The 16510-nt window shown below is 37.7% G+C and overlaps 2 protein-coding genes across 3 annotated transcripts; one reads left to right on the forward strand and one right to left on the reverse strand.

Moving 5' to 3' along the window:
* The first annotated feature begins 191 nt into the window (after positions 1–191).
* Positions 192–10970, forward strand: rogdi (rogdi atypical leucine zipper). Its single transcript, XM_069674884.1, has 12 exons — positions 192–318; positions 2190–2261; positions 2982–3064; positions 3393–3447; positions 3552–3632; positions 4652–4747; positions 4859–4957; positions 5265–5378; positions 5459–5508; positions 5673–5799; positions 7766–7867; positions 8713–10970. The coding sequence occupies exons 1-11, from the start codon at positions 232–234 to the stop codon at positions 7805–7807; spliced, it is 906 nt and encodes a 301-aa protein (XP_069530985.1). The 5' UTR covers positions 192–231; the 3' UTR covers positions 7808–7867; positions 8713–10970.
* A 358-nt stretch (positions 10971–11328) lies between these two features.
* smim22 (small integral membrane protein 22) lies at positions 11329–15008 on the reverse strand. 2 transcript variants are annotated; one of them, XM_069674372.1, is made up of 4 exons: positions 14973–15008; positions 13762–13872; positions 12959–13029; positions 11329–12134 (listed from the first exon to the last, which is right to left on the reverse strand). In XM_069674372.1, the coding sequence occupies exons 2-4, from the start codon at positions 13865–13867 to the stop codon at positions 12087–12089; spliced, it is 225 nt and encodes a 74-aa protein (XP_069530473.1). In that variant the 5' UTR covers positions 13868–13872; positions 14973–15008; the 3' UTR covers positions 11329–12086. The 2 variants fall into 2 exon arrangements, with proteins under 2 accessions (XP_069530473.1, XP_069530472.1); XM_069674371.1 differs by having other exon boundaries at positions 13762–13875; positions 14973–15004.
* Positions 15009–16510: the final 1502 nt, after the last annotated feature.

Consider the following 16510-nt stretch of genomic DNA (forward strand, 5'->3'; position numbering starts at 1 on the left):
TTTTTTTTAATCACTGCTTCTATACTACTAGTCCCATTAATTCTGCATGTCAGCATTTCAATATTTTTCATTAATATTTCCCCCTGTTTTTGTTCATTCATGTGGGCTCTCGCGTTATTTCCGACCGCACGTAAGAGCAACAGATCCTCCGCTAAGCTAGCGGGTAGTAAGACACCTTCATCCCAGGGAGAGGACACTGTTTTATCTTAGTGATCGAGAATTTCATTCTCTATGCTGCACAAAATGCTCAACCCGCAGAGATCTTTGTCTGAGCTGCCCAAGATGTCCGCTGCCAGTCAAGTGGAGAGAGCTGTTTTGGTAAGCTGTTTTTCCCTTTGCTCTGCAGCACTGCGCATAGGCAACACAGAAACGCAGTGCTGTTTGGCTGTATGGGTTGCTGATTCACTGACTGACCCGTTAGTTAACATTACATCTATAAATAACTGTTGTAAATTATGTTGTAGAAGAATATTGCTGGAAGTAAATAACGCGCTGTTAGCTGAGAGGGACAGTAGCATCCGCGCGCTACAATGCAGGTGCTGAAGCCAGGGTTTGCACTGTCACAGTCATTCTGATGATGTTGACAATGGGCCTGGTCAATGGACCAAAGCAACAGCCTGTCACATAACTGGGTCTAAAGACTGCCATGAAAAGTGGCATATTGACATAAAACATTTCATATGGAAACATCAAATTCTACAATAAAAAGACCTGTAGCAAGCTGTTAAAATGAAGGGTATAGCAGTAATTAAATAAATAAAGATGACATATTATTATGTGAGTTTTTATATCATAATACATTATTTATTTATGTAATACTTTGGGTCTACACATTCAGTGGTCGTCAGGGCTATCTGAGGAGGGAAAGCTCTCAGCTCTTAGTCCTCAAAGCAGGCTTGTCTGTTTGGCACTGTCTCTTTTGCATTTATATTTTATATTTTCACTTATATTTGAGTTGTTGTTTGCATTTGGTATTATTTTTATTGTACTGTGTTTTTTGGAGCTATCTTGCACTATGATTTCCTTTGGGATTAATATATTTCTTATCTTATCTTATCTTATATTTTGAAATAGCTGTGATGCAGGCCTTCTACACTGACTTGCTTGGAAATGAGTCCTTTTCCATATGTTTAACTTGGTAAAGTAAAAGCTTTGATGAATTTGTTAACAAGTAATTTTCTGTTAAATTGGACTGCTTTATATTTAGTGTACCCTCATCAACACTTGTCCCAGACAGTGTTAAAAGAACTGAACATTTGATACTTCTTTATTGTGCGATATTGCATTATTTTTGTTATGTCAGAGCCATTGTTGTGGCACAAATTATTTTGTGGACTACAATATTGAAGCTCCGACTTTGGGACCTTAGCCGTTACCATCTTGTTTTTTGGAGCCAGGAGTGGATATATTTTGGACAGGAGGTGGAGCAATGCTTGACCTCTATTCTGGTCAGTCACTGTGGTAGCGACTCGACAATCACAGGAAGTTGTGCCCTAAAGCACACCTTGCTTTATTGTCTACTTTACTTTAAATGACACCATAAGTTACAAAATAAACACCTGGCTGTGTTGAAAAAGTTTTGAGACTAGACATTAAGACTTATAAGGAAAATGTGTAAGTTAATACAATTTTTTTTTTTTTTTCCAAACATTGGAGTCCCTTCTGACAACATGAAAGACAGCAGGTTGTAGGTACTCCAGCACTGGCTTCATGTTTGAAACCAAGAGGGTATGCCCAACCGTTTTTTTGAACAGTCTATGTATGAACCTTATAAACGGAAAAAGGAATGTGCATCTGTAATTTGCAACTATTTCTCAACACTTCTCAAGCTGAACAAACAATATAGAGTATGACTATAAAAGTAACATCGTGCTGTATTAAGGGTTGCAACACACAACATGTAGGGGATGTAATAAAAAAAAAAGAGATGTTAACAGCAGAGAGATAAGTTTGACATGATAGCAGTGCATAATATGAGAGAAGGGAGTTGTACAGACTGAGGAAGGATCTTCTGTGGTCTGGCTACTGCAGAGAACCCCCTCTGAAAGCAAAGTCAGCTCTGAGTTTTCTACAGGGTCTCAGTGTTCACAATGGTAGTTTTGATTTTCTTTATTGTTCCACCCTATGTCCCATGTGTTTGTTTTTCAAAGTCATGAAAGAGTTACATCTTTATTTTCTAATTTTTGTAGGAGGAAGAATTCAACTGGTTGCTTAAAGAAGAAGTTCATGCTGTCTTAAAGCAGCTCCAGGATGTCCTTAAGGTAATAGTTACACTTTTATGTATGTAGCTGGTTTTAGGGCTGATTTGGTTGAAATCAGTTTCACAATATTATAGGGTCATCCTTCCAATTTAACAAATTAAGAAGTGTTGAGTTGTTTTTGTTAGAACCACTCAGCAAGAGGAAACAGTTGTGTAATGTCAACTTTAAGTCAGGAGGATCTTTGAGAAACATCCTGATGTCATAATGATAGTCGGATGTTTAGAGAATCTTTGGCGGATGTTACTGACATGGATCTGCTGTGGTGAAATTATGCTCTGAAGATAAACTAAAACTGAAAGTGCATCTATCTTCTGTTGCATTCTTACTATGTTATTTCATGCAGACATATAAACATGTACAACCCAGTGATAATGTTATTTTACTACCAAGGTGCCCTTTCCGAGTATGTTAGTTTTCCAAAGTACAGGACTAAAAGCTCTTGTGAGGCAGCGTTTAGTTTTTCTGCTATGAGATGCTGAAGCAGTCTGAGAGCTGCTGGAAGAAACCTGAGAGCAGCTGGAAGTTTCTTTAAACAAGAACTTAAAATCTTAGAGCTAAGAATGGTTTATTGACATTATTTACTTAATTTTAATCATGTATCTTTATCTCTAGACATCTACAGAAAATCCATTGCATTATAACCCAGTCCCAGCAGCAATGGATTCTCATTAGGTGTTTTACACTTGTAACAGGATTATAGTTCTTTTTTGCCATCAACAGGAGGCATCAAGGCGCTTTTCCATGCCAACGCCAGGTCTGGAGAGTCAGCTTAAACAGGAGAACTTCATCCTCGGCAGCTCAACGTAATACTCCAACTGTTATAATTTTTCTTCTAAGTATAACTCTTGTAATGGTCTGTAATGGTTAAATGGCGACAATAAATGCATAACAATGGTTAGCTCATGTTTATTGAAAGCATAACAATGTCTTCCTGTGGAGGAAGTGGCTGTCAGGTGCTCACTCATAAATGGTTTGAAATATGCTGGGACACTGTGTTCATGTTAAAATCTTTTAGATCAGGTGTTCACCTTCAAACGCAGTAAAGCCTCCTCTACTGCAATTTCTCTTTGCTATTGTTCCGAATGGGGATTGGGAATTTGGTAATAATAAATGTCATGTTTTGTTTTGCAGCATGGATCAAGTGAAGGGGGTGCTGACTATGCAGGGAGAGACTCTGACTCAGGCTGTGAGTTTGTCTACCTCTCATTGACACTGTATTCTCTTATGTGTAAGTTAAACATTGATTTAAGATATTGTGTCCCTTGTTAATGTTTCTGCATTTCTTTACAGGACATAAACCTGAAGGTTGCAAAGAGCAGCCAAGTGCTGCACTTTCAGTTCAGAGAGGACAAGCAGTGGAAACTGCAGCAGGTACAGTTTATCAGTGTTTAACTGTAACAGAACAATGAAAACACAACAAACAAGTTTTCTAACAATTTGTCCATTACAGTGGATATTTTGACTGAGACAGTGTCAAAATATTAGGGAAGGGCATTTTAAGTCATTTGCATATTCAAGTACTTAGGAAACTATTATTAAAGAATAACTAGGTATTGTAAAAAGGAAGCACCGGTTTGCCAACACCATATCACTGTGGTTTCCATGGACACATGCAATAGCATCATTTTTCAGCACGCCTCCGCTCCTCACCATCTGCTCTGAGGAGAGTTTGAATTCTCATCCCATAAACCAAAGAACTCAGTGTATGGAAGTGATTTTCTTTGTTGCAAAAAAACCTCTGCTGGTATACATTCTACAAATATAATCCAAACAATGTCTACTAAAAGCATGAATTAATTAATCATAAGTAATCAATTAGTAATCATGTTCTATGAATGAAATATTTGTAAACCATCAGATGTATGAAGCTGTCAGCTGCTTTTTGATGTCACTGCAGACATTTGGGATGGGCCATCAGTGTTGAAACAGCCCTGTATTCTCCACATTGGAGAGATCTTGAAATTGAATGTTTGCTAGAATGTTAATAGCTCACTGCAAAAAGTCAGCTCTCAAAAACAAGAAAAAAAGCAGTTCCATGGAAAATATGATTAAAGTTGTAATCTCGAAGATCTCAGTTGTGTTCTCTTTGGCGGCACCTATGGCTATAGACAGCAATTGCTCAATCACCATTGTGTCAGCTAATTTGGCGATAGATAGTGGCTGAACAGAATAACTAGTGCCAAAGAGCCCACAGATATCTTAAAATGAATGCGGCCAACTATATGATTGAAGCAAATAAATAAATAACTGATGCAGTCTGCCATACTTTCTTATCTCAACTTTAAATACAACATGTTGCTTTTTCTAAGCAATTGAATTTAATGCTTCAATCCTATCTTACAAGCCTTTCTCAAAATTCCACCTCTCTTTAATCTCTGTTCATCCATCAGATCCAGGATGCCCGGAACCATGTGAATCAGGCTCTCCAGTTGCTGAGTAGCCATGATGAGAGCTACCACTTTAAGACAGGAGCTGAGGTTAATAAGGTCTGTCTCTTCATGGCTACCACGCCCTGTTACAGGCAGAACAGAACATGGATGATATTGCAGCTTTACTGTTTCAGTGACACCAGCTTCATATTCCTCTTATTGCTCTAGCTCATGGATGCAGTGATGCTCCAGCTGACACGAGCAAGAAACCGCCTTACCACCCCGGCCTCCCTGACCCTGCCTGAATTGGCCACCAGTGGTCTGATGGTAGAGGACATAACACAGTACACTCTACACTGCTTTTACACACCATAGTATGACTGAAACACTTTCCACGCTTTTGGGGGGAAAATTGTTCTAATAAAATCTGATAATGAAGGTGAAAAATATACCAGCCAATATTTATGTTTATGATATGATGTACAATGTAAATGTAATGCTCATATGGTTCAAATTAATTTAAATATTAGGTACAAACTATATAGTTAGAGAGTTAATGATATTCAGCTGAGTGGCAGCAGGACCAACCTTCAGACTGTGTTAACCCTTTCTGTTTGTCTCCTTCCATCACCAGAAAATGTTCAGTCCTCCCATGCCCGGGGATGTGATGGTGAACTTCTACATCAACTTAAGCAAACTCTGTCTGACTGTCTACCAGCTTCATGTGCTGCCTCCTAACACCACTAAGGTTAGAACTTGCAACTCTGTAACACTATATGAAGCTACACACACAATCATGTCACTCATGTTTTTCTTTCATCTTGATAGAATTTTAAGCCTGCTGGAAGCTCAGTATTGCACAACCCCGGAGCAATGTTGTAGGTCTTTCCTTTACCTTCATCAATATCTTTCTTTCTTTCTTTCTATATTAAAAAAAACGATTGAAGTATTTAAAAAAAGAAGTGTTTGTATTCAGGAAGTGTATCTTGAGGATCATTCCGAACTCCAGTCGCTCTTTTTTCTGAACATTTTTCCCCCACAGCGAGCTCAACAGCAACCGGTTTGAGGTGAGCCACGTTCACAAGGTCGAGTGTGTGGTGCCTTGGCTGAATGATACGCTGGTATTCTTCACTATCTCCCTGCAGCTCTGTCAACAGCTCAAGGACAAGGTGGGTGTCTCTCCTGGAAGATGGCTTTGGAAGTATAAAAATATGATTTAAATACATACCCACTTGTCATGTCAGGATGAATCCTGAAGTGACATGACTTTTTAAGGCTGCACTTACCAATAGATTAACTACATATTTGAGCAACAGAGTTGCACTGTTGGAAGGGCTGCTGGATCTCCAAGATTTCTCTGGTGATCTTTTCCCCATTCTTTATTTACATTTCAAGATATCCTATAGTGGTAGCCTCAGTGTCACTTAAAATAGAAAATAGGTTCCCCTGAATGATGACATGTCCTATAAGTGTTCTGTAATGGACACAGGTTCTGTCATTTTAGCTGGTAGACGAAACCAGTCAGAGGTGCAAACAAGAGCAGAATTTAAAACCTGTTTTCATTGCAGTTTAGAACAAAAGACAGCTTCATAGTTGCATGATTTCATTAGTGAATAATTAGTGTTGCAAGAAATATGAAGTATGTGGAGCCAATCACAAGGGTCAATATCAGGAAGGGTCCAGGCACAACATAAAAGGTCAGTATTGTCAAAAATATAAAAATTTATACAGTGCAAGCATTTTATTCTGTATAAGTGGGGATGTAAAAATAACACCTGTGGTCACTGATAATGTTTATTCTTCACAGCAGGACAAAATACAGTTTGGATATTTTTAGGCATGTTGCATTCTGCAAGCAGGTGTCTGTATCCTGTTAAAGATTGTTTATGAAAAAGTAAATGTAAAAGAAGCTCCACTCTGTGACAAAACGATACAACTGCAAGTGTTTTGTCTTATTGTCCGATATAACTTTCCTTCTCATTATCAATAATTTAAGGTTATTGTCTTGAACCAGGGCCTCCTGTAAAGAAACTCATGAAAAATTAGGTGTGCTAAAGTTTGAAAGTTACAGCTGCTGTCAAATACATATTCAATCATTATTCCGACAAATCATATTGGACTGTGTATTGGCAGTTTCCCAGTATTAAAGGACATGGATCGAGGTCTTGGCCAAAATTACTCATCACTCCGAGACTAACATTGAGTTGAGCACAGGATTCCAGAATTATCAAACTGGCCAAGTAAACATATACTCAACTATAGAAAACTTAATGCTAAGGACCTCTGACTTTACAAAGTTGTTGCTAGTGATAGGTTTCCCTGAGACTAGATTTGCAGTGGAGAGAGTGTTCTAAATATCTCCTTACATTACTTACAGCAATGCAGTAGTACTTTTGGCTGACCCCCGGGGTCAGCCCTATAAATGGGTCTGTATGTGACTGACTGACTGAGTAACTGACTTAGTGACTGAGTACTTTCAGAGCCGTAGAGAGAGAAAGTTGCGACATATTGGACCTCCACTGACGCAAGTCTTTGTCTATACGGCTCTGGATACTTTGTTCGGGGAGGAAGGTGGGGCTGCTCCTCCGCTGCTCCTCCGCTGCTCGTCCGCTGTCCTCACCTACGTCCGCAGCCCTCACCTGCTTTCAAACACGTTGTCATCGGCCTCATAAGGACAGTCCTTGTAACACAAAAGTGCATATTGACCTGATGCGGTCAGCCACATACTAGGTTTTGACCTAGTCCTGGTTCATTACTCCAGAAATAGAGCCCAAAATAGACATTAAGTGGTTTCAGTCAAACATTATTTCTAAGCTAACACATGAATTTAGTTTACTATTGATAGAAAAGGGACCAAAACACAAGCACCCAGAGAACGATGTTTTTCCCGGGAGTTGGAGAGGAGGAGGAGAGAAACTGAAACAGAGCTAATTGAGACTTAATATATTACACATAAAAAAGAAATGAATGCAGCTTCAAGGTTGTCCACAAGGGATGTAGTAATTGTCAAACTGTGTGTCTGATGTGTAAATGGATGTGATGAAACAACTTATTGATGGCCACATGCCTGAATAATATTAACTTTGCATGTGTAATTGTGTCTAACTATGCTCCTCTGATTTCCCATCATTGCAGATATCTGTCTTCTCAAGTTTCTGGAACTACAGACCATTCTAAACCTCCTGTCCACCTTTCCAACTTCCAGTGAACAGTCAGAACCAAACTCAATACACAAGTGTAAGGGACATCCTGCGAAGGTTTTTATTTCTTTACATATTTATTATCCATTCGTTGAGTTTCAAGTGTTGCATGATTAGCTGAGCAAGCCAATCAAACCCCAAGAGATATCAATGTTTGCCATTCCTAGCTTTGTTAGCCCAGCTAACCTACATTTCTCTGATGTGTATTGCATCCCAACACTGACTTAAATCTTTCAATGAATGAATGTTGCTGATTTATATTTTTGTTTGTTACATAGAAGCAAATTATTACTTAATGAGTATTTATCTGGCTGGTTCCTATCCCAAAGTTTTGACACACTAATTTTATCACTCAGGGTTGGAAGACTAAAGAGCACTAGGAGTTTTTTTTTCTGGAATACTTTACACATTGAAAGTTTCTTCATCTTTTTACATTCCCTCCTACTTTCCTTCTCACAGGCTTCAAAAGGGCATCCATTTTTTAAGGCCAAAGTCAATTTTGTAGTCTTGGTTAGCACTACTAAGGCAGTGTATAGTGTACTGAGGCAAGGTGGAGCTTTTGTTAGGTCTGAGAAAATTACTAATGTGACATCACATGAGGAATATTTAGTTGTTTTTTTTCTCTGGGGTTTATCAGTGGATGAGTTGGTAAACCTTTATCATCCCTCCATCTCATTTTACACTGAAGAATAGTAAAGAGAACCAAGATGCTCCTGTGAAAGTCAGATGAGAACTTTTTCTACTCTCACGAGTTAGATGTGTCTTGATCAGGAGCGAGAAATATTCCCCAAATCTTAGGAAGGCTGCACATTTGCTAATCCAGCTCAGACCTCAGTTCAATCTCCAGCTAGCTCCTAACAACTTGATTTCACTTATCCTCAGCCGAGACTACAAAGCACACCAGGCTACAGAACCAAGAAGCTCAATTGAGGGTAAGAGTACGCCTTGTAATAGGGTAATATAAGGGTCCGATAACAATCCTACCACAAAGGAACCATTTCAGAATTTATTTGGGGCCTGACTGAGACCACTTTTGCTAGATCATCTTAGTTTGGTTGTTTTGATCCGCACCTGAGCACAATTTTGTGCTCAGATCTGCCAAAAGCATCTTACCTAGAGTGAAAAAGAATCTGAATGAGTCTGGACTTAAGAGTGCAGGTTTGAAAACACCCATAGTTTGGTTTGAAACTGGAAGTGTGGAGTTTGAAAGAAGTGAGCATCTACTAGGAAAAGAGGTCAACATTGTTGAGTCGCAATATGTGGTGTGAAAGATCCATAAACCATATAAAAGAAGCCGAAGTAGCCATTGTGAGGTCGACCACTTATTTGTTTGCCATTTTCACCATGGCAGTCTATATTTTTTTGGAGCCAGAACTTAGCTTATTTGAACAACAGTGTGGATAGGAATTGCTACACCTCTACCCTGGTGAACAGTTCACCGTGGAAGCATCTTGTTATCACAAGGAACCAGGCTCTACAGCGCACACTGCTGTCTTCTATTTCCCCCTAAATATGACCCCTAAATGAACATTATGATGTATTGAAGAACAAGAACTAACAATAGAGCCAAAAACTCTTTGGGAAAATGGTTGTTGAGGTAATAAAGCAAGTGAGAATAAGGTTTAATTCCATAGCTACTTCCATAAAATCAGAGTTGCCCCCTGCTGGTCATTATGTGATGACACTACTCACATCCTTTAGAAATAGAGGCACTGTTAATCATAGTATTTGTGTCATTTCTTTCATTTCAAAATCAGTCTTATATGGGTGCTTTTAGGTCATGTTTAAAGGACTGTGGTGCACAGTATATTGACAATTTAATATGACAAAGGGAAGTTTTTTAAGAGATAATTTATTGTATTAGGACATTCATTCCCACTGTGGTCTTTTAGGGTATACAGACACGTTTTTTCCTCATTCACTTAGAATAGAGTGTAATTTGTTGATGGTCCTGCCTCAATGTTGTACTTTCTGGACACATTCCTCATAGGGGTTGTCCCATGTTAAAAAAGGAGGTGCTTGAGGCACAAGTCATGTCACAAAGCGCTGTCAAACACCTCACACACTGCTGAAATCTGATTCAATCAATCAAAATATATGCTGCAGAACCAGAGATTTGGCCTTATTTACACTTTCTTCTTCCCTGTTGGCATCTACATGGCATCTATGTTACCCACAATGCAACATGCCCATCACAACAGCTGGATTTGACATTGGCATGTGGTATCATAGTAGTGGCTAATAGCTGATGTGGGGCTGGCTACAGAGGTCTGGGAAGCTCACTTCATTCTAATTCCACTTAACAGATTTGTGCCATTTTCAAACTTGTAGTCTTCAGCCTAGAATGTTCTGACTCTAGTAACGTCACCTAGGAAATATCTTAGTTCTCACAAAGCTTTCTCTGGAGAATGTAAAGACTCTTTGTATTTTCTTTTACATAAGCAGTAGTAGCAATGAAACACACTTCAGTGGCAGGCATCTTAAGGGTTCAAGGGTTCTGGGATTACGCCACGTAGGGAAATAACACTCCCATGATTAAAACTTGTGAGCATTCATCAATATAGTTGTATAAGAGTTTGTTGTGGGAGTAATAAAAAAAACTGTGCAATGACAACATAACAGCATATCCAGTAAATAGGTTTAAACAATGTTGGGTTTTTTTTGTAATTGTTTTTCAGGCAGTCTTGTGTTAGTAAGTGTGATGTCTGATATATATCAGCTTTCAAAATATTCAGTCGTAATTATGAGCTGTTGAAAAAACTGGTAATTACAATAAGTGCGCATTGACTTGACATTAGGGAAGTTTAAATTAGAGCTGGACCAGTGCTTTCTATTTTCTTTTTTGTTTTGGTGAAAATGACGACAACTCACATTCCTTGTTTGTTATTACAAAAATGCGTCTCAATAATAAGCTACTTGTCATGTTTGTTGATGTAATTTTTGATTTCAAGTGTTTGTCAGCTAAATGTTAATATTTATTTTACACTGTTTGCACATATTGATTCCATGTGAACCTAATCCAATCATGAACAAATGACTTCATTCCAGTAAGTGTTATCTTTTTTGAAAAGCTGTCTATCATATAAGATGTGGAAATTATTTATCTGATATCTCTGCAATAAATATATTCTTAACAATAACATGTTAATGTTGAACTCTTTTGTTATGAGCTCTTGTTGTCTCTATGGATACAATTTGTAAGGTGTGGTCTTACACAATACAATATGTAGAGTTTCTGTTCTCCCCATGTCTGCATGGCTTAGTTTAGGTACTCCGGATTACACATGGAAGTTAGACATTGTAATTTAGAGGTTCCAAAACCTGTCTGTCCATATGTGAAGTCCCTGTGACACACAACTGTCCAGGATGTAATCTGCCTCTTTCCCAGAGTCAGCTGGATAGGCTCTAGCGCTCTCGTGAACCTCTAATGATAAGCGGTGTAGCTAATGGGCAGATGGATAAAGAGCTTGCAGAGGTATAAATTCTTTATTTCCACAATCAGTATTCAATCACATGTAAGGAGACACAAGTTCAGCTACCTTGGTCCAGTTCCCTTAAAGTCAGACTATGACTACGGTTCAGCTCAACATCGGAGGGAAAGTATTCAGAGTTTTACTTAAGTACACATACCAACACCACTTATCAAACACTGCTGAGTTTCACTGGAGGAGTTAAACATTAAAGAGGTGTTGAAGCCTTAAAAAAAATGGGGCAGCAGCATTTTACTGCCCTATGTGAGCCAGTTTGGACTGAGCCTGTTAACCTGCCTGCTGTCCTCTGTACAACAGAATCAAATCTTTTTCCTGTTTTATGATTTAAGCCTTAATTGTGTACTTTGTCCTCTCTAAAATAATTTATTTTTCTTTGAAAGTTACTCCAAAAGACATGGCATTATGAAAAGGAATACACCAATGTATAAACATGTAGCAAAGTTAACATTTTTAGTATTTTATTTACTTGTAAAACTTAAAAAGGTACACATACTTTCAACGTGCAAAATAGGAGGAAGTGATATTAAAATTTACAGAGCCATAAAAACACAGGCAGTTACAGCTCCTCTGTGGTATCATTGCAATAAAACACACATTAGAGTGACAGTCAACATGATCACAAACAGCAAATTAAGCTAGATGTTAAAGGGGTAATGACAAGCATTTCATTCTGTACAGGTTGATTCAACTTGGTTACAAACTGGTGGCTTTATTGGCACCGAAGTCAAACTGGAAGACTCAGGTCAGATCACTGATGTTCAGCTGTCAGGGTTCCAGAGCTACATTGTCAATGCCAACCTTATGTCTTCGAGGCTGTTGAGATAGCATAAGGTATATGTTTTATATATGATGCAGCTATTTATATCAGAGTACATAGTCCATAATGACTTTATATTGATCCTGTCATGAAGTCAAAAGAACTGAAACTGAGCCAAATACTCAGTTTGCTATAAGGTGGTTAGATGTGTGCATGACAGGTGCCAGCGACATTTGCAGGAAATGAGAAGGTAGATTTGCTAAGTTTTTGTGAGGACTTAAATTATTTACTGTTGTGGTGACAGGTATAAAAATCATGGCAGAACACAGCTGACCTCAGAAACCTCAGACTCAACAAAAAACTATTGTCAGTTGGGCATACACATGTATATTTCATAGATACTTTACCTAATTTGAAAGGAAAGACTAAGATCTTCTCTTTTTACTTTTATCCTTTATTTTTCCTCTTTTTACAGTTGGTTCTGAGATACATGAATGAATATGTTGCAGGTCATTCTTGGTTATGAATGGTCTCTCTATAGACTCTGGCTATGATGGCTGTGTCCCTCATTTACTTCTACCTAACCCTAAAACAGACACTCAGCATTGTACTCAATTGGGAGAAATCACACTCCAGTGATATTCCCATCTAGACAATTCAATTTGTACATTGGGCCATTGTTAGCTAAAAACTAGTGTTTACGCCATAGAAACTGCTCATATGCTCCACTGAGGAATTTTGAGCCATTTACACTCAGAATGCAGATATTTCATTGGAACATTCAGGGGTAAATATGGAAGATATTGAATGATTTTAGACAGGTGACATTTTCAAACAATATTCAGAAAATAAATATAAGATGCGTTGAAGCACTGAGTACCTTCTCATTGTCACAGCAACAGCAGCAGCAACAACGTATGAGGACCAGAATGATGAGCAGCAGAACCATACCTGACAACACACACACACACACACACACACACACACACACACACACACACACACACACACACACACACACACACACACACACACACAGCACAACAACAGCAGACAAAGTGCAAGTTGGAAGTTTTCAGAGTACATCGTCACGTTTGTGCACGTGCTGTGTGAACGCATGGATGGAGAATATATGTGGAATTGTTGCATAGAGACGAAAATTAATTTACATCTTTAATTTCTTGTAAAATAACCAATGGTGAACACACAGGGCCAGATGTGGACAAAAAAAGCTTCACCTGTCTTTGTGCTCCTGTTTACCTTATGAGTCTAATGTGAATTCAAGACAATAAGAGAACAATATTTATAGGACAGCTTGTATGACGGCATCTGCCCAGATTGCAGAGGTTATGCTTTGTGTCTCAAGATGAACTGACCTGATGTTCTTCTCTTAACTGGTGTCAAACACAAAGAGTCACATTTACCTTATATTGAATGTATTATAATTACAAAAACAAGCAACGATGCAGCTTACTAACAATACTATAAATAAAAAGTGTAATAATAGATATTGAGACCTATATCTTTAGAAAATCTCACAAATTATGAAATTCTACATAAATTACACGTTTTCATTCATTTTCATAAGGCAACATTGCAAGTTGATTGATACCTATAGATCTTGAAATGTAAATAATTTCTACCCATACATAGGTATAATCCATATCGTTCTCTTTCACTCACCGATGAAGATGAAGAACACCGCGAAAGAGGCAATGTCCCAGTCAGACTGGAAGAACTGCTTGGACTGCAGTCTGGAGACCACATCGTTGAACTGATCCTCAATCATTCTGTCTGCTTTTAAAACATGCACAAAGCTTTGTTTTAAGACACAAAGGACATAGGACACAGACATTTGACTAAAAGAGACATAAAAGTCCCAATGTTGAAAAAAAAGATTTTTATTATTATTTTCATGCCATTTGAATGCAACTTTGGAACAATCTTGTGAATATGACTCTGTTGTTCGCCAGAATCCTACTTTTTGTAATTGAAGTATAGGTTAGAGGTTCCGATTACTTATGTGTAAGTTGAGATGGACTTTAGATGTTTACAAACCTTATTATAATGCAAATTCTTACTAATACTTCGATTCGTTGTTAAACCCTTTATTTAGGAAATTGAGAGTGAACTGGTTTATTTGTGTTTTTAGTAAATTTTAGTGTTTTATTTTATTTTATTCTTTTACTGTGATTTGGGTCAGTATACATTTGGTAAAGTATAATAAAATCTCAAAGAAGAAAAGGGGGAAATGACAAGCCCCCAGCTGTTAGCTTCCATCCAATTTAGTTACAGCTAGTTTAAAAGGCCTTTGTGAGAACACACTATTAACATGTCGTATAAGCTCTGGTGTATATTATCAAATAAATAAATAAAAATGCTGAATTCCTTTAAGCTATTTTTTTAATGTAACATTGTGAGCATTTTGAATTTAGCCATTATTAATGTTATAAATAATTTATTTGCTTTTTCTATGACAGGTCTGACTATTGGGAAAAAATCCTGTTTATTGTAATATAAAATGTAACACTGGTATCTGACATACATAACGTTTAATATTATCTAAATTGGTTAGCTACAATTGTATCATATGTTTTATATGGGCTATTGTGTTGTATGTCACCTTAATACACTTTCTTACACAAAGTACCAGAGTAAATTCTCTGTATCTTACTGTCCCAAATAAAACAATGCACCTGTGCTGTGTTAACTATAGGCGGAAGCATTAGACATCATTCGAGCACTATTGTTTCCGCCTTAATTTACTTTACATTACATTACATTTACTCAAACAAATTAAGGTTAAATGTGACAATAACATTTGAATGAACAATTATCCAAACATATTCATTATTCGTTCGTTCTGTATGGAGATCATTTTAAGGGTTGCTTACCCGTAAACGGTGTCGCTTGTTTCCTTCCGGGTACGAAGTTCTTCCTGACAAGGCGCACCTGTACTGACGCACTGAGTGCGGTGTGTGTGTGTGCTATGATGTTGTCCTGAGTTATAAGGCCAATGCAGACTGATGAAGAGGACGAACGAAACCAAACTCCAACTAGAATAAAGCTATCTAGGTAATAATAACTCTCTTATGTAGGACGTTCCTGTACTTTGCGAGGTTAGTTTATGATCAAAATAAAAATTATCATAGTAAGTCATCTCATCAATTTAGTATCACACAGTTGGGAGTTAAAGTTGATCCGATTTTAAAACGCTTACCATCATATACCTGCCTTATCAAAAAAATAGCTTAATTTGAGGGAAATTGACTCAAATTATTTTATTTAGCTACACTAAATTGATAGATTGATAGATTAATTAGCCTAATTATGTCTAATTTATGAATAAATTCTTTATTGTCCTTGGGACAAAATACATTTTTTTAATGTTAAGTCTAAATTGTTGCCAGTTCTTATTCCCAACTCATCAAATACAAGTTGGGAGTATGATCTAGGTACCATTCGAGCATCAGTTTGGCACATGCAGTGCTCCATGGTCACAATAGCTATGATAATTAGGCAATATCCATTTAGACCTTCATAATAAAGTAAAAGATACAATAATAATAACAATAATTTTGTTAGTTTTCCAAAGCTTTCCGACCAGCAATAATCAGTCTTACCTGGTTAACTTTAGGCACCAAAGCTAGGCAACTTAGTTAGATTTAGATAAAAGATCATGGCTTTGGGGGTTGCATGGTGGTGCAGTGGTTAGTGCTGTCGCCTCACAGCTAGAAGGTTTCTGGTTTAAATCTCGGTTTGGAGATGGGGGTGCGTTTTCTCTGTGCATCATGCATGTTCTCCCTGTGCAAATGTGGGTTCTCTCTGCCCTCCTGCTTCCTCCCACAGTCCAAAGACATGCTTATTATATATAATATAATTGGTTGTCATCTGCAACCTTGCCTATAATGGAAGCATATGTAAGATGAAAGGAAATGGCCTGAGCATAAAAACTTGCATTCCTAAATGCAAATTCTATCTTTTAGTCTTAGTAGGCTATAGGTTTTGATGACAATAGTGCAAAATGCAGCACTAAGATCTAAAACGGCAAGTCCAATGTTTGCACTTGGTAGGTCATTCAAAATGGTCACCAGTGCTGTCTCTGTGCTTTGATGTACTCTAAATCCTGACTTGAATAAACTATCTATGCACTGTGTCATTGTCATAAACTGACAGTCTGTCCATACAACAGCTTTTTCATCAAGATTCCCTCTCAAAACGGACAACTATAATTCCTTTCATATTTAAAAATACAAATAAAAAATCAGACCAAACTACAGGTCCTAAGCTACATTAAACACATGTACATCTCCAACACAATTGGATCATCATGCAATTTCGGGCTGTTTTTAGCAATGAACCAACAACTATAACAAGCTCTGTTTAACAATTTGGAAAGCTCTGATTGGCTCAGCAGTGTGAGTAGGCGGTA

The sequence above is a fragment of the Semicossyphus pulcher genome, unplaced genomic scaffold (assembly GCF_022749685.1).
Source record: "Semicossyphus pulcher isolate SPU_LCO1_2020_fin unplaced genomic scaffold, fSemPul1.0.p SCAF_23, whole genome shotgun sequence".
Lineage (NCBI taxonomy): Eukaryota > Metazoa > Chordata > Actinopteri > Labriformes > Labridae > Semicossyphus > Semicossyphus pulcher.

Bases quoted from the DNA above. Each gene is read 5' to 3' on its own strand.
- rogdi (XM_069674884.1), top strand. From the start codon at position 232: ATGCTGCACAAAATGCTCAACCCGCAGAGATCTTTGTCTGAGCTGCCC. The intron at 319-2,189 runs GTAAGCTGTTTT...TAATTTTTGTAG, and splicing joins AAGTGGAGAGAGCTGTTTTG to GAGGAAGAATTCAACTGGTT. The intron at 3,065-3,392 runs GTAATACTCCAA...TTTGTTTTGCAG, and splicing joins TTCATCCTCGGCAGCTCAAC to CATGGATCAAGTGAAGGGGG.
- smim22 (XM_069674372.1), bottom strand. From the start codon at position 13,867: ATGATTGAGGATCAGTTCAACGATGTGGTCTCCAGACTGCAGTCCAAG. The intron at 13,030-13,761 runs GTGAGTGAAAGA...GTGTGTTGTCAG, and splicing joins GGTGTTCTTCATCTTCATCG to GTATGGTTCTGCTGCTCATC. The intron at 12,135-12,958 runs GTACTCAGTGCT...CTATCTCAACAG, and splicing joins GTTGCTGTGACAATGAGAAG to CCTCGAAGACATAAGGTTGG.